Source organism: Panthera onca, chromosome B4 (assembly GCF_046562875.1).
Source record: "Panthera onca isolate mPanOnc1 chromosome B4, mPanOnc1 haplotype 2, whole genome shotgun sequence".
In the NCBI taxonomy this organism is placed as follows: domain Eukaryota; kingdom Metazoa; phylum Chordata; class Mammalia; order Carnivora; family Felidae; genus Panthera; species Panthera onca.
Genome location: NC_138345.1, coordinates 35,524,271 through 35,542,536, shown reverse-complemented (window position 1 = coordinate 35,542,536; position 18,266 = coordinate 35,524,271). Strand labels below are relative to the sequence as shown.

At 37.9% G+C, this 18,266-nt stretch overlaps 1 protein-coding gene and 1 long non-coding RNA gene across 2 annotated transcripts in view; one reads left to right on the top strand and one right to left on the bottom strand.

Moving 5' to 3' along the window:
- Positions 1 to 15,724, bottom strand: part of DCP1B (decapping mRNA 1B) — a 58,947-nt gene extending 43,223 nt beyond the window's left edge. Inside the window, exons 1-3 of the mRNA XM_060658892.3 lie at positions 15,468 to 15,724; positions 9,744 to 9,784; positions 4,325 to 4,452 (exon numbers count right to left, since the gene is read on the bottom strand). Of these exons, the coding sequence (XP_060514875.3) occupies positions 4,325 to 4,452; positions 9,744 to 9,784; positions 15,468 to 15,617 (319 nt within the window). The 5' untranslated portion in view covers positions 15,618 to 15,724. The remainder of the gene's footprint in view (positions 1 to 4,324; positions 4,453 to 9,743; positions 9,785 to 15,467) is intronic.
- Positions 14,858 to 17,639, top strand: LOC132694918 (uncharacterized). The gene is made up of 3 exons (XR_009617529.3): positions 14,858 to 15,213; positions 15,594 to 17,334; positions 17,437 to 17,639. It is a non-coding gene; the product is annotated as an uncharacterized LOC132694918 (long non-coding RNA).
- The last annotated feature ends 627 nt before the right edge of the window (positions 17,640 to 18,266 follow it).

The window sequence follows — 18,266 nt, the reverse complement described above, 5'->3', positions numbered from 1 at the left end:
CATCTTCTTTATCCATTCATCAGTCGATGGACATTTGGGTTCTTTCCATACTTTGGCTATTGTCAATATCAATGCTATAAAACAAACATTGGGGTGCATGTACCGCTTTGAAACAGCACACCTAGATCCTCTGGATAACTGCTGGGTCAAAGGGTAGTTCTATTTTTAATTTTTTGAGGAACCTCCATACTGTTTTCCAGAGTGGTTGCACCAGTTAGCATTCCTACCAGCAATACAAAAGTGTTCCTCCTTCTCAGCATCTTTGCCGACATCTGTTGCTGCCTGAGTTGTTAATTTTAGCCATTCTGACAAGCGTGAGGTGGTACCTCATTGTGGGTTTGATTTGTATTTCCCTGATGATGAGTGATATTGAGCACTTTTTCATGTATTTGTTAGCCATCTGGATGCCTTCTTTGGAAAAGTGTCTATTCATGTCTTTTGCCCATTTCTTCACTGGATTATTTGGTTTTTGGGTGTTGTGTTTGAGAAGTTCTTTATAGAGTTTGGATACTAACATTTATCTGATATGTCGTTTGCAAATATCTTCTCCCATTCTCTTGGTTGCCTTTAGTTTTGCTGATTGTTACCTTCACTGTGAAGAAGATTTTTGTCTTGACGAGGTCCTAACAGTTCATTTTTGCTTTTGTTTCCCTTGCCTCTGGAGACCTGTTGAGTAAGAAGTTGCTGAGGCCAAGATCAAAGAGGGTTTTGCCTGCTTTCTCCTCTAAGATTTTGATGGCTCCCTGTCTTACATTTAGGTCTTTCATCCATTTTGAGTTTATTTTTGTGTATGGCGTAAGAAAATGGTCCAGGTTCATTCTTCTGCATGATGCTGTCCAGTTTTCCCAACCCCATTTGCTGAAGAGACTGTCTTTATTCCCATTGGGTATTCTTTCCTGCTTTGTCAAAGATTAGTTGGCCATATGTTTGTGGGTCCATTTCTGGGTTTTCTATTCTGTTCCATTGATGTATGTATCTGTTTTTGTGCCAGTACTATACTGTCTTGATGATTATAGCTTTGTAATACATCTTGAAGTCAGGAATTGTGATGCCTCCAGCCTTGAAAAACCTTGCTTTTTAAACTTTGAAGTATAAAATAAAAAGATTAAGTATTTCTTAAAAGGTAAGCTTTGCTCAAATGCATCACTGATATGTTAGTGCTTTCACTGCTTGGTCCTGGGCTTTTGAAGTTAGGCTTTCTCAGTTCAAATGTTATTTCCATCTAAAAACTGTCATGGATCCTGATAAATTACTAAATCTCTTGAATCTCAGTCTCCTCAATTTTAAACAATAAAAGAATTTCCAAGAAAAAGTCATAAGAGTCATATAACCCATTTAAAGCCTTGACATGGTACTTGGCAGACAGCAAATGCTCAGTAAATGTTTGTGGAAGAAATGAATTTCAGTCCGTAATTAACAGCTGTCTTATTTACTTTTAAAGCTTATATAGGTCAAGCCTTATTATAACGAAGTTTAAAAGCTATAAATCCTTTACTATAATAAAACCATATATTTCGTGTTTGGTCAAAATTCAAAGTTGCTTATTTATTAAACATCTTTTTTTATTAACTGAAGAAACTTTAAGATTTTTACTTCATTTTGCTCTTCTAAATTCATCCAATTCAAGGCAGGGTTAATTGTCTCCCTATGTACCATTTTTTTTTTTTTTTTAATTTAATGAATCTAAAACACTCCAAGAAAAAACTCACCACAAACCTAAATCAACTTTACCTGCTGAAATGTCCAAACATGGCCTGTGACACACCTAGACCACAGTGAAATGCCAAGACCATACAGAGAAGATTCTTGATTACACAGGTCTTGGGGGATATAGAGTCTTAAAAACCATTTTTGAGTGAAGCTGGGTTCATTGTTCAAAGGACAATCTATATGACAGCAGAGAATATGTAAACCATAAGCAATCATTACATAGAGTATTTGAATTCAGAAACATTTGAGAGGTATCTGAGACTCTGAAAGCACCTGGGGTAAACTCTTCTGTGAACCTTTGATGTCAGAGACTGAAAAGGCTTTTACAAATGAACAAAAACCAAAGACTACGGCTGCAAAGGCAATTAGTACCAGATATTAAGGAGAAAATAAAAAGCAAATAAACCCAGAAAGGTAAATAGATCCATTCCCTACCATTCTTTGTTGTTTAACCGATTTCATTTCTTTCTTATGGAAATTTATTAGAAATATTTTGTTATGCATCCCAAAGGCTGCCTTCAATTTGCATTCGTGTTTAATAGTGCAGAGAACAGTACAGGTGATGTAGAAAAAGCAAAAAAAAAAAAAAAAAGCAGAATTTATGGGTTTCTGTCAGGTCATCTCATTGAGCCTCACTTTTCTCATCTGGTGAAAATGTCTACACTACAAAATTGTGATTACAAAATATGGTAAAATAAATGAAAATGCCTAGAACAGTGCTGTTAAATGGAAATATAAGATAAACCACAAATGTGAGCCACATATGTAATATTAAATAAAAAATTAAAAGAAGCAGGTGAAATTAATTTTAATAGTATATTTTATTTAACTCAATAATTCAAAATATTATCATTTCAAAAGGTAAATCAATATAAAATTATTAATGAGATTTTTTTTACATTCTTTTTTGATAGTAAGTCTTTGCAAATCTGTGTGTATTTTATACTCACAGCACAGCTCAATTCAGACTGGCCACATGTCCAGTGCTCCATGGCTCCTTGCAGCTTGGGGAGACCCTACTAGAGAGCAGAGGCAGCTTGGGGCGACCCTACTATAAAGCCACGGCAAAGCTTAATAGGTTTATTATATCCGAACAGTATTTCTTATTAGATAAACCCTGTGGGACTTAGGAAAGCTGTTTTTTAAATCAACCACATTAAAGAGAATTTGTATTTTTATATTTTTGACATAGTATGTGATATATAATACATAATACTGTGATAAGAATTTAAAATAAAATACCATCTATACTGACTAGACCAAGTATTTATCCCAAGTAAGAGCAATCAGAAAGGATTATTATAAATCACTAAAGTCATTTATATTTATTTTTGTGGTTATTTTATTAGGATTTGAATTATATATTAATTTGGCATAGAATCTAATAATCTAAAAAAATAAAACCTGACAGAACTATAAGCATACAAATAATTCAAATACCTATAAGCTACAATTGACTTAACTACACTCCCACCAAAGAAATAGAAGTAAAGAACAAAATTTTCCCTATATTACTATTTTTTTTACTTCACAGGACTTACCATTGGTAAGTCATGTTACAGTTTTAATGGCTTTTTTTCTCATAAGAATTTAACTGTATTCTCTAAATAATAGATGACCACCTTTCATGACAACTTAATTATATGTGAATATAAGTTAAAATACTATATTTCAAAACAATTCACTGAAGTTAAAACATTAAATATTATTTGCATTACATTCATTATTAAAATTACACTGAAGAGTATATAGTCAGCAACTTCTTGTACCTTGACCTCAAAAGCAAGGTGGCAAACGTATGGAAAACATTTCCTAACTGCAAAGTCTTTCTGCAAGTTACGCATAAAGCACAGATCATGTGCATGCACATACAATTTATATTTAAGGATGCTCTCATTTTCTGTGTATGGAGATGTTCCTGCAGTTTATATACTTTTCATCATTCTTCTCTGGGCTGCCCAATAGTTCAACACAAATGGTCAGATAAGATATAAGAGTAAAATGGAGAGAGAATATCAGATAGGTCATTGCTACCTCATTTCAAATCAGACAAGGCCTAGTTAGTTATCTAATACTACAAAGTGTTATGTAACGTTGAACATTATAAAGTGTTATGAAATTCGTAATGAGCAAAACTCTTTTGGCTTTGGTTTTTCATTTACTATATGTTCAAAAGATGGCAATTCTAGAATATAGGCCCTCTCCCTCAAACATCCTGTCAGGATGTTCAGTCAAAAGTGATACATAAGGAAAAAGTGCCACTAGCTGAATCACTAATTCTCTATCTGTACACTGCCTATGTGTCTGTCCCTCTATAGTCTCCTGACCAAGAATTCACCTCACCTAGCCCTGCTCAGGCTTAAAATCTCCAGTGGGTTCTACTACAAAGTGGTCTAACTGCAAAAGACAGGGTTCAAATACTTCCATCATCATATCACATTGTTTTCATTTAAACTTTCTCAAGGAAGAAGATATTCCCTCTCAACGGGACATGCATTTCCCAAGCTAACTGATGCTGATACTAAACACAAACACAAACACATCCACTGTACAATTTAAAACACTTGGCCAAACTGCAGAAATAAAACTACCAAATGCATTAAGAAAGACTCACATCTGGCATTTCTGTAGAGAAGGAAAGGGTCCTGGAGCTGGAAATCCAGGTCTTTAGTAATGGGTTCTGTCCTGTTTTCCATGCTCAACCTATTCATAATGGTGAACCCATGCTTTGGAGAAGCAGACCTAAAAATCACAAGGGGTGGGGAGGATATCAAAAGACAAGTTATTCAACAGAAGTACACCTTTAGTAGAACTAGTATTTGAATGTCTCTCAACCTTTTTGCATATGTGCATATATATACATATATATATATATATATATATATGTATATATATACAGCTTTGTGCAAGCAGACTGTACACATACAAAGCAATGATTCTTTTTAAGGTTTCTTTTTTTTAATGTTTATTTATTTATTTTGAGAGGGAGAGGAGTGAGAGAAACAGAGTGAGAGACAGAGAGAGAGCTAGCAGGGGAGAGGAGCAGAGAGAGAGAGAGAGAGAGAGAGAGAGAGAGAGAGAGAGAGAGAATTCTAAGCAGGTTCCATGCTCAGCACGGAGCCTGATGTGGGGTTCGATCCCATGACCTGAGCCAAAATCAAGAGTCGGACACATAACCAACTGAGTCACCCAGGTGCTCCTAAAGCAATGATTCTTTACTATTGACTAATAGAATTAATGTACTAATTTATGCACCACTTCATATGTAACACATACAGTATGACTGCCATTGCTGTTCCTTTGGCAAAATCAAGTCCTACTCATTTAGCTATGTGTGTAGAGATATCTTGTTTCCCTATCTAGGTTGTAAATTCCTTTAAGGCAGGAATATTAACCACTTTAAAAAATTACAGACACACTTTTGAAGAATCTTGATAGTTAATAGAGAATGTACATCACAATCATTATGAAGAAATTTTTCATAGAAAATGTTAGTTCGGTTTGAAATTTAGAGAAATGATGCCACTCACTCTGGTCAACAAACTTGTAAAGAGATTCAGTACAATTAAAACATTACAGAAGTAAGCAAACAGCTTCACAGATAAACTAGTATAAAAGTTTTTCTCCATAAAAATGTGGCATTTAGTGATTTTTATTTTTTGTTTCATTGAATAAACTGTCAGTGCCTACTCTCTGTCAGGCAGAAAGAGCCCAAATTTTACACCAAGTAGAACTCTACCAACTACATGTGCATTTGTCTACTCTTGGGTGACAGCCATATAGTAATCCAACTGTGCAACTTCTGGTGACAAATGAAACACCAAATGCTTCTATGCTGAAAATGAAGCAAGCAGAATTCATTTATTTACTTGAAACTAGGGCAGCAGGGTAACAAACCCACAGAAATGTTGTGAGCAATAGGAAGGAAAGGTGTTCATGTTTTAATTTTATTTCACCTTAGCCATTTAATGCTAATAAAGAAGTAAAATAAAGCTACAGTACCACCTACAGAATTTTCTTTTGAGACTTCCAATTTTAAAGTTGATGGAAGGCAATCATTGTGTAACTTATTTTACAAAGAGGTAAAGCAGAGGTGGGCATATAACTAATACTAGAAATAATCATTACAATCATTTCAACTTAAATTCTCAGAAAGTATGAAAACTGAGTTCCAGAGATCTCTGACAGAGGGTCCTTTGGAAGTGTCAAGCTCAAAAATCACCAGTGGGTGTCTCTATGAACTCTCTATCACAGAAAGCAAGCCATGGGAGGAAATAAAGAAATAATTTTTTAAGTGTTTTAGGTGTTTTTATACAGAATCAGAATTTGATTCTTCAAGTATTTCATTATCAAAATAGGACCTCACCTCTGTAATAGTATGGTTATTATATCATCTCATAATTTATAAAATAGGCTCAGGGGATAAATGTGCCAGTTGCTTTAAAGCAATATCCGTAACAGAAGTCAAAATATTATCACCAGCAGCTCCATTACCTGTACTAAACACTCCCTTCTGACTTTTATGAGCTTTCTGTCATTCTCTACTGAGAAAAGACCTCAACATGCTAGAATCTGACATCTATCTGGTCGGCGGGGGGGAATGGAGGGGGGTTGGTGTACCTCCCCCCTAGTAGGGGTGGGGAGAGGAGAGAGATGGGAGAAGCTCCTATTGTTGAGGAGTTAGATTTGGGGAAGAGATTAAGGAACAGGGAAAGAGTTGTTTCTCAACTTAATGGTTTAAGTGACAGCTCCATTTGGAACTCAGAGTATATTAAGAAATACTTGAGAATGCAAAATCTACATTTTTGGGGGGTACAAAAAGGTATAATTTGTTAATCTTCTGCAGACAAAAGAGAGAGAGAGAGAGAGAGAGACCCTACTAAAAATCCCTAAAATAAATCATTAATGTATATGAACACATCTTTTCTTTCACTTCTCAAAAGATTAATACATGTGAAAAATGAATGAGAATGTGTCATTTGTGTGCTTAGCATATATCAGTGTTCAACCGTTTGGTTTTCTTTCCACACTTCAGAATTCTCAAGAGTAATCTACACTCTACTGAAGACACTCACTTGGTGGTATGCTCTGGTACTGTGGAATGTAAACTGAAATAGCCAACGGCTCTTGGGCACTCCCACTTTTCTGAAACCTTGAAGAAACTGGACCTCCTCCTTACCTCGTTCATCCATTCCTTTGTTTCCGCTCCCACTATGGCCTCCGCCTGCACCTGCACCTGCACACTCTTTCACCATTCCTGCATGGTGCCCGCATCTGGCCTCTGTACCATTCTCATTTTGCTTGTATTTGTACGGCTGGCTCTTCTCCATCTCTCTGGGGCCCTAAAACTTGACCATTAGCTTTTGTCACTTTCCTGTCCTTCAGAGAACACTCATTCTCTCATGGCTTCAATGACCAAATTAAGGCAGATAACTCCAAACTCTGTATCTCCATTCCTGACCGGGACCGGGCATCTCCAACTGAATGCCCTGCTATCATTCCAAAATCGTTATTTCAAAATAAAATTATTTTCAGCCGAGATTCTCGACCTCCTGTCTTTCCATTCTGCTCCTGGTTCTGTCAGTTTTTCAGTCTTCCCTTTCAAAACTTCCATTTTTTAAATTTATTTAAAAAATTTCATCACTCCTTCTATATGTGCAATGTTTCAAGAAATCTTCTCCAGGGGCGCCTGGGTGGCGCAGTCGGTTAAGCGTCCGACTTCAGCCAGGTCATGATCTCGCGGTCCGTGAGTTCGAGCCCCGCATCAGGCTCTGGGCTGATGATGGCTCGGAGCCTGGAGCCTGTTTCCGATTCTGTGTCTCCCTCTCTCTCTGCCCCTCCCCCGTTCATGCTCTGTCTCTCTCTGTCCCAAAAATATATATAAAAAACGTTGAAAAAAAAAAAATTAAAAAAAAGAAATCTTCTCCAGCTCCACTCCTACCATTTTAGTCCCTCCCCTCCTCATCTCGTATCTACTCCACTGCAATAATCTGTCCAATGTCCTAACTCCAACTTCTTCTGGAATCAGTGCATCTTCATAATGCTAATGTACTGACTTACCCCACACATTTTGCCAGAACTATTATTTCCCTGGTCATAAACCTTCAAGGACTCCCTACTGCTAAGAAAATAAATGTCAAAATCCATAGTCTGACATTCTAAGCCAGCAAAATCTCTTCACCCTCACTGTCTCCTAACTAACATAAACCAGTAAAAACTCTCTGCAGCCAAAAGTCATTTTCCTTACTGTTCCTTCACCACACTGGGTTCTATGCCTCAGCTTCCAAAATTCTTCCTGTTGAGACAGCCCTTCCCTCTCTTCTATGCAAGTCAAGTACTACCTTATTCCTAAGGCCTACTTGAGACTCACCAATTCTAAAATGCCTTCCAGAATCACAGCAGCCCATTCATTGCTTATAACCTATCAACTGGCCGTGAGGATAGGCTATCTGTATTGGGGTTTATGTTTATTTGGGGGGGGGGGGTATCTTTAAATGTGAATGTGTAAAAAATATATACTTGCGTGTGTGTCTCTGTGTGTGTGTGTGTGTGCATTTTCTATCTCCCCAGTGAAACTGTTTGCTCTTGGGGCACCTGGGTGGCTTAGTTGGTTAAGCGCCTGACTTTGGCTCAGGTCATAATCTTATGGTTTGTGAGTTTGAGGCCAGTGTCAGGCTCTCTGCTGTTAGTGCTGAGCCTGCTTCAGGTCCTGTCTCCCCTCTCCCAGCTTGTGCTGTTTCTTTCTCTCTAAAATAGATACTTAGGGGCACCTGGGTGGCTCAGTCGGTTGAGCGTCTGACTTCAGCTCAGGTCATGATCTCACGGTCTGTGAGTTTGAGCCCCGCAGCATGCTCTGTGCTGACAGCTCGGAGCCTGGAGCCTGCTTCAGATTCTGTGTCTCCCTCTCTCTCTATCCCTCCCCTGCTCACGCTCTGTCTCTCTCTCTGTCAAAAATAAACATTAAAAAAAAATTAAAAAAAAATATACTTAATATATAAATATCAAAAAAAAAAAAAAAGAAACTTTGCTCTAAGAGGGTTTGTACTAGGCCTTTGTATTTTATCTTTGTCCTCCCACTGACAATGATGGGCCTTAGCTATGACATTTTACGTGAATAAGACATTTAGCTATTAAGACAATATACATACTACATGTATCTGTATGCATATATGATGTTAACAATTTCTGATACAAATGACAAAAAACTTGAGTTTATTAAATCTATCCTGAAACACATTCTATTAACTATATAATGGAAGACTCAAAGACATCTTTAATTTTGGTGCATATTTCTTTAAAGAGTCAAAGGCGGGTGTGTGGTGAGGTGACCAATAAAACCTTTTTCCAAATAATGATTAAATAATCTGATATTCTTAATAGTGTACTTCTCTCCTTGCCAATGCATTATATTCAAGGACCTTGTACCATTAATTTGAATTAAAGGATAAATACTTAATACTATTTTTAAAAGAATGCAAAGGGGCACCTGGCTGGCTTAGTCGATTAAGCATCCAACTCTTGATTTCAGCTCAGGTCATGATCTCATGGTTTAGTGAGTTCAAGCCCCACATTGGGGTCTGCACAGGCAGTGCTTAGAATTCTCTCTCCGTCTCTCTCTGCCCCTTCCCCACTCATGTTGTCTCTGTCTCTCTTTAAATAAATAAACTTAAAAAAAAAAAAAATATATATATATATATATATGTATATATATATGTATATACATATATATATATATATATATGTGTATATATATATGTATATACACATATATATATATATATATAAAAGAACACCAAGATTTAAGTTTGTCTGTATTGGAGTTTAAGTTACATTCTGCAATTAGTATTCCTCACATGCTACCAAGTGACATTACTCAGTATTCTCTTCTTTATATCAACTAATAACTTCAAACTAAGATTCAGGTTTTTTTCTTCTTTTTGAAATAAAACTACATTTGAGGAAGAGGGACACAATGGAGTCAACATATTCTTTCAAAGACTGTCAGTTTCTTTGTAAAAGTAAAATTTTCTTACCTTGTGTAAACAAATAAAGTTCCTTCCACATCAGTCTTTTCCTAAAAAAAAAAAAACAACACAGCAAAATATATATATTTTCTTCATTAATAGTAACTTTCACAGAAGCTAGAGAACATTCCATTTCAAGTAGGGCCAATCTATGTAATATTCCTAGGACAAGGAGGAAAGCAGTACTGCCTCAGCCTGGCAGTAGCCCTGCTGATTCGACATCAGGAAGCATCCATTCTCCTTTTGTCGTTTACAAAATAAACCGTCATTATCTCTTTTCACCAAAGACAGGGACAGCAACACACCTCTGGCTAAAACAATACAAAAATTTGCTCCATGGATTTCATTTGAAAGAGGAGACTAAAAGTGTGCTGCCTTCTCTATCCTGTGAGCGGAGTATATGGCAAGCTGCGCAAATCACTCATGTCTGCCTTTCATTACGCTTCTATTTTCTGGGTTCATTATCTCTTGCCATATCCTGTCACCTAAGAGAGCAGATGATCTGCCAATAATAACTCTACTTTGACTACAACATAGAAGAGTGGAACAATGTTGTAGTTTTCAGAAAAATTAATCACCAACATGGTGTGGAATATTTAGAGTCTAGTTTGGATCTTTGAAATCAAGTTAGAAACATTGCTAGGCTAGGACTCAAGAAATGTCACAGAAACTGGTTAAGTGGTAAAGTTAAAGTGATCAACTCATTTCAGTTCATTTGGAAAGGCTCTCTTCCATCTCTCTGAAGACAGGGGCCCAGGCCATGATGAAAATGTTCATCAATATAATGCATAATAAGTTTTAACAGTAAACAAGTTATAATTCAGAATTTCAAAGGCACTTTTGTTATTTACATGTTTTAGTTTCAGCATTCCATTTAACTTAATATTTTATTATTAATCTCTATTATCAAAATCATTTGAAATTTAAGTACACTGTAGTTGTAGGAGAAATATACTCTTTAAGAACAAGGATATATAATATCAAGTGGTAATTTTTTAAAGATATATTTTTAAATAATCTCCACACCCAACATGGGACTCAAACTTGCAACCCTGAGAATAAGAGTCACATGTTCTACCGACTGAGCCAGCCAGTGCCTTACATGCCTTTTTTAAAGGCACATAAGGGGCGCCTGGGTGGCTCAGTTAGTTGGGCGTCCGACTTCGGCTCAGGTCATGATCCCGTGGTCTGTGAGTTTGAGCCCCGCGTCGGGTTCTGTGCTGACAGCTCAGAGCCTGGAGCGTGTTTCAGATTCTGTGTCTCCCTCTCTCTCTCACCCTCCCCTGTTCATGCTCTGTCTCTCTCTGTCTCAAAAATAAATAAACGTTAAAAAAAATTAATTTAAGAATAATTTGTAAATATTGGGGCACCTGGGTGGCTCAATCGGTTAAGCATCTGACTTTGCTTCAGGTCATGATCCCTGGTTAGTGAGTTCGAGCCCCGCATCGGGCTCTGTGTGGACAGCTCAGAGCCTGGAGCCTGTTTCAGATTCTGTGTGTGTGTGTCTCTCTCTCTCTCTGCCCCTTCCCCACTCACACTCTGTCTGTCTCTCAAAAATAAACATTAAAAAAAAAAAAAGAAGTAGAGATTAAATTTTTGGATTATTACATTTATAAGAAACTGAAATTGAGATATGTACTGGTGAAGAAACTAGACTAAGAGCCTATATGTATTGCTAGGGGCACTTGCTGCAAGGCCAAAACACTTTTCTGTCTTCCAGTATTTGACCTTGGACTGTTTCATCTTAGTGATCCAAACCAGTCTGTTTCTATGGATCGGTACACATAAAGCTAAAAGTTTTTGACTTGTTTCCTTTCTTCCTCCATGAAATAGTAATAGAAATTACCTTTTCTTAAAAAAAATAAAAATAAAAAATACTTTAATGCCCAATTTTAGTTTTGAAAATCCAGAATCAGAAATATAAAAGTCATGTTTCTTCTGAAATTATTCTCCAACTGGTAATAAGCAATTTTTTTTTATTCCACATATAAGTGAAATCATATGGTATTGGTTATTTCTTCCCCTGACTTATTTCACTTAGCATAGGGTCCTCAAGGTCATGGACCCCCCTCTTGATAAAGTGTTAAAGAATTTGTGGCCATCTTCAATTGCAACAGGTCCTTAAAAAGTTAGAAATTCTCTGTGAATGGCTAGGGGCCATACTTCCACACCCCAATACCACCAGTCTGGTCTCCCTGTATAATGAATATCATCAGGCAACAGCTTTGGAGTTTTCCTTGGGATCCAGACCCAAGTAACTAGGTAAGGCTGCACCAAACAAAATCCACTGTGTCCACTGCCCACCATGAGCACTGCCATCAGCACTGAATTAAAGTGTATAAGGGATTTCTTAAATCCTGATTATGAATACTCAGAGTAGGGTTCTTTCCAGGTCATACTGGGCTAGCTAGTTTATTCTTTATTCTTAGCTAGTTTCTCCACTGAAAAGATAGAACCAGTCTATACCACTCAGATCTTGATGGAAAACACATATTTTTTTGAAAAACATATTTTAAGTGCTCTGTTACAACTGGATAAAAAGGACTTTGTTAATGTAAATTCTGATCTATCATAGCTGAACAGCTCTAATTCATGCGTGCATTTTCCTGGTGCCTACAGAGTTATCCAAGGGTAACCAGATTTTTCCCCCCCCCTGGGCAAAGCCCAGGGTTGAGGTTCTGGGGTATAGTTAGAACAAGATTTTATTAGGTCCTCCTTAGCTCCTCCAGGCAAGGAGGACTTCTATGTTAAATCATTAGTTTATAGTTCTGGGGAATTTTAGCTAAAATTTTAAAAGTACAATTTAATGGTTTAATATTATACTTCATTATAAAATCTAACATGTATTAAAAAAACTAAGCAGTTCAAAATTTAAAATAATAAAATGGAATATAAAACAGTGCTAGCTGGCAAATTATTGGGACTTGGCATAGTATTTGGCACTTTTGAAACAACCCAAAGCAATCTCTGCATTTCTGATTATCTATGTTAATATAATGAAAAAGTAGGTCTCCATTTATCCTCATAAATCGGTCTCTCTCAGTCATGCATGTAGCACCTAAGTCAACTGTGAAGCTTTTAACAAATAGCAAATGCCTGGACTTCACACCCAGAGATTTTGATCTGGCAGGTTACACCATTTAAAACTCCAAGTGATTTTGATACACAGAAAACTTAGAAAACCACTAGCTAGAAACAAGAGGACAAAAGTCACTCTGAAGCAATTTCTCAAACTCAGCACTTCCAACATCTGGGGCCAGATAAATCTTTGTCACAGGGGCTTGTCCTGTGTGCAGGGTATTTAGCAGCAGCTCTTGCCTCCATCCTTTGGATGCCAGCAACAAGTTCCCTGGAGACAAAGTCAAAACTAGTTACAAACCACTGCTGAGGACTGACATGAAAATAAATAAGGTTATACTCTTCAACTGACACATAGGGATTTGGGGGGAGCAGTCTTTCCAGATAATGGGAAGTAGTTCCAGCTCTAAAATTCCCATCCCAGTCATGACATAATCTTTCTTAATCCTTCCTTCAAGTACCTCATTTTCTATCTACCCTTTATTACTAATACCTCCTGCTCTGAATGCCTGAAGTCATTCTTCATCTATTACAGTGTAGTAAGAATTCTCCTCCGTTACATCCCATCTGCTTTCTTGCATATACTTTCACCTCCAATCTCAAGACTGTTCGTTAAACTTTTATTAGGTTTATATTCAAAAGGGTCCCATCCTGAGGCCAAGTGATCGCATATGGAGAGAGTGGTGACAAACCATTTACCCTCAGCAACTGCTCTGCATCTGAACTAGGTCTCTTTTTTCCGGCTACCACAGCCTTGAAGATCAGTACTTTGAAAGAATGACCTTTTACTGAATGAAATATGCCCCGTCTGAAGGCAACAAGTCCAGGAAGCAGGAAAACATAACTCCTGTAAATAACGCACTGTGACACTTCTGCCTTTTGATGAGGCTTTAGAAGGACTTCACTGGCTATCTAATAAACCTCTGTAACTATTTTAACAGGTATCTATCATACAGATCCTGTCAAAAGCCTACATAGGGGACAATTGTTTTCCATGATTAATGTTCTCCTCTACATGTTAACAGTATCTCAAGATTCTCCAGACTCTACTCCTACTGTTCAGTCAGTTCACAGGACTATACATCCTCTGTCCTTATCTACTACAAAATTACCTTGACAGAATTAACACATTATGCCTTCGGCCTTTTTTTTTTTTTTTTTTTTTTTTTTTTTTTTTTTTTACTAGAGCAGTATAATAGCAATACAGGTATAGAATATCCTTGTATTTTTTCTAAATTGTCATTGATGAAATTATCCAGTACATTGCTTAATGTCCTTTAAATAAAGACCCAGGTGACAAATTCTCCTGAAAATTAGGAAGAAATAACCTCTCTCCTGACCAAGTGGCATACTTTCTATTACAGAGCAATGAATATTAAAGAGCTCTCCCATTTTCCTTTTTTGCTTGATTACTAGGAGTACAGACCTAAATTCCTTGCTCCATTCCAGTAAATTTCCTCAGTTAAGAACTTCAGGCAAAGCTATTCTCTTCTCCCCCATTTTTGGGTCTCCTTTTCAATCTTTTTACTTTTGTTAATGATTTTCAGGTGAATTTTTATTACAGACTGCTCAAGATCCACACTAGAGATAAGGAGGCTATGTACATTTACAAATGCAAATGTTAAAAAATATGTGAATTTGTTCAATATGCATGTTTTCCTTGCTTGAATTTTGATGTCTTGGAGAATACATTTAAAAAATCACCTGAAATCCATTAATCTAGGCCTTATTCTTTATACTGTTTTCTAACTTATTTAAAAATGATGGATGGCTATATAATGGATGGATTAATATTATTTGGGACAAAAATCAATACGAGGAAAAGAGAAAAATCACATCTCTATATTCAAGTGGGTGGGTTACAGAATCACACGCAGTAATTCCTGCAACAGGACACAAGTGTCTTGTGCTCCTACCCCATTCTAATTGTGAGGAAAATTAAATTTCATCCCACTGCTATTTACTGGGGTTTTGCTTTGAAAAGTGCACTAAATAATTCAGCTCCCAAACGGACTCAGATTTTAAACCCATTTTGGTCTTGGTAGGCTGTGGTGTAATGATTATCCCAAGAGCGTCAGCCTCCTTCGAAGTGTTAGACCCAGCCCCATTTTGTCCTTGATCTCCCGATGCTTGCTCTTTTCTTGGTGTATTCCCTGAGTTCACAACTTCTACCAAGGCTTCACTTCTCTTCGTCCCATCTAAGACAGATGTTCCAGAACCAGAACTCGGTTTGTCCATCCGTCCCCTAACTCTGCCTCCCCTACAGCCACGTTTTACTGTAACAGAACCCTGCTTTACTTTCTCGTAGTACATCAGTCTTCCGGCCTCGAAACATCAGGGCCCCCTCCTTCCTTCAGCTCTCAGGGTCCCGTCCCTGATCGGTCTGGTCTCCCCACGTGGGGTATCGGAGATATTTAAGTCTTTTCCCCAACTTCAGGTGGCTTCTCAGAGCGGCCTCCCTCTCCCCCAAAACCTTCGGCCCAGGAGTCCAATTGCCACAGCTTCGGCCTCAGGCCGCGATCCACCACCATCCACCTCCATCCACCTCCAGGGCGTCAGCGTCTGGTCCCCCTCACCGGGTTCTGGAGCCCCGAGTCTGACCACCCCGTCCCCACCCTATCCCTGCCTGCACGGCCCCGTCGCGTCCGCACGCACCCACTCGTTGGCCCGATGGCCGAAAGTGTACAGAGCCACCTGGCTGGCTACGTCCACGATGCGGTTGATATAGGGGTCGTGGCGCTGCAGGGCCGCCAGGCTGATGTCGCGCCCCTTTCCCACCAGGCCGCCCGCTGCCACGGCCGCCATCTTCCCTCCCTCCCCGACATCAACCCCGAGCTGTCGGAAGCCACTCTCAATAGATCGCAGAACGAGCGAGCCACCTTGCAACCGAAAACAGGCGGCGACCGCAAGTCCAGGGAGGCCTTCCTTCTCCAGCCATGCCCCCACCTCCTGTGACGGACGCAAGACATTACTAATCGATGGCCGCACTCCCGCCGGCGACGATCGTTGCCACTGGCAACGGCAAGCCCAGGCTGGAGGTCTGAATCCTGTACCCCCTCCCCAAGAGCTGTTTTCTTCTTCTGTGAGCCTTGGAGCTGCACGCGCAATAGGGTGTATCTCTTGGATGTGTTCGACGTCTTGGCATGTATTTTCTTTGACGCTCAGTGATCAAATCTATAATAATAAGCCTCAAGCCTCAAGCATTAATAACTGAGGAGAAACAGAACTGTGATTTCTGTAGGCGCTAACACCTACAGCTTCTCAAAGCGTGGTTCTGAAACCCCCTGGTAGTTCCTGAGACCCTTTCAGTAATCGGCCAGGTCGGAGCCATTTTCATGGCAATACTAATATATATTTGCCTCTTTCACTGTGCTGACATTTGCACCAATGGTGCAAAAACCATGGCGGTAAAAGTGCAGGTGTCTTAGGAAGAATCAAGGCGGCAGTACCACACTGTAAAAGCCAGTGTCACTTAAGAGTGTTCTCAATAAAGCAGTAAAAACTATTGACTTTATTAGAGTCTAACTCTTTGGTTCACTTTTTAAATTCTGTGTGAAAAAATAAGAAAGAAGTATGTTCAAAGCACATGTGCTGAATATGAGAGTACTGTATATTTGTCTCCATGAAAACACTTCTGTGCTTGAGTTAAAAGCCGAGTTAGTATATTTTTATTTTTATTTTCATAGAACACTATTTTTACTTGAAAGAAAGATGGGCAAACTATGGTTATTCAGACATATTTGATAGACATTTTTTCAAAAATAAATAACATGCATCTGTCACTTTCAGGAAAACAAGGACAATTATTGTTGCCAATGATAATTTTTGAGCTTTCAAGCAAGAAATCGAAGTTTAGAAAACATATATCTACTACCACAAGTTGGACAGCTTCTCAGTACTTGAGGTCTTTTCTGATGAGATCAGTAGGCATTTACAAAGTCTGTGATAAGGATTTGGTCTTTAAACCTTGAGAGAAGATGAACATTCGTCAGTTTGATTATGTATAACTGGATGTACCTTTTTGTTAAAATCTTTTAGTAAATGTTTAACATTTCTTTTATAAAGGAATTTGCCTTTGTATCTTGAGGCCAGTGGGCAAAGTCTACCTTTCCCAATATTTTAGGGAACACAGATACACCCTAGTTGTCTCCCTAGCAGTTGGTCCAATGCCTTGTGAATAGAAACTTAGTAAATGCTCACTCTATTGAACTAAACCATGAGATGCTTAAATTTACTTATTAAATGTCTTTTTTTTTTTTCTTTTAAGAGCTCTTGACTTATAAAATACTGGAATCTGAGTTGGGATAAAAGAACCAAATATATCAAGTCCTGATCTTTCAGAGTTTACATTCTGAGGGAGATTGAAAAATTGAATCTTAAAAAAAAAAACTTTACATAGTGTAAGAAAAAAAGAAAAAGAAAAGGGGAAAAACCTTGAGGATTAGAAATAACACTCAAAAAAGATAATGTCGCAATGACTTCAGCATTGCCATATTGTTCATCTCCTGGCCCACAGAACTTTGTTCTGTTTTTTAAGATTGCTTTTCTCAGGGCGCCTGGGTAGCTCAGTTGATTCAGTGTCTGACTTCTGCTCAGGTCATGATCTCACAGTTATGAGTTTGAGCCCCATATCAAGCTCTCTGCTTTCATCGTGGAGCCCACTTCAGATCCTCTATCCCTGTCTCTCTCTGCCCCTCCCCCACTCATCCTCTCTCAAAACTGAATAAACATTTAAATAAATAAAATTATTTTTCTCCAAACTCTTTAAGCTCTAGCCTTCTAGGATAAAGACAGACTTCTACCTAATTTCTATTTGAATAACCTGTGTAAAACAGGTCATTGCTTATCCAAATATACTAAATTGCAGGCTCTATGTTAGTAAAAAGACCATTTACAATAGGCGAATTCTTTTTTAATCCCTATCACTTCAACTTCCATTGGCTTCCAAACTGCTGGCATACTTCCACTGTGTTTCCAGAAGCCTCATTATGATACCTTGAACATCTATTGGTAACTTTGGGGTTTCATGATTATTTTATAACTGTCATTATGAGATAAAACATGTGCTAATACTTGGTATTTAAATTTGTACACCACAATTTAAGACAAGTTTGTAGTATGATAAATAATGTCCAGGTCTGTGATTTTTATACCATTGCAATGACTAAGATAGAATTCACCACCTAATCCATAAAGGTAATTTCAGGAACAGAATATGTTTAACTTGTTTGAAAATAGGGATATAACTGAAAAACGTTTGGTTTTGTAGCTATGTATGAATACTTGTAAACAAATATAAATTGACTTTTTAGGGCATAATAATCTAGAGACAGAAATACACAGTCTACTTTATTAGTACTCTTTTCTTTATTGTGTAAATAACCTCTAAGTTTTGCATTTGTCCTAGTGTAGAATGTGTTGGAATGGAGGGGAAAGAGGAGTTTGCAGGATACT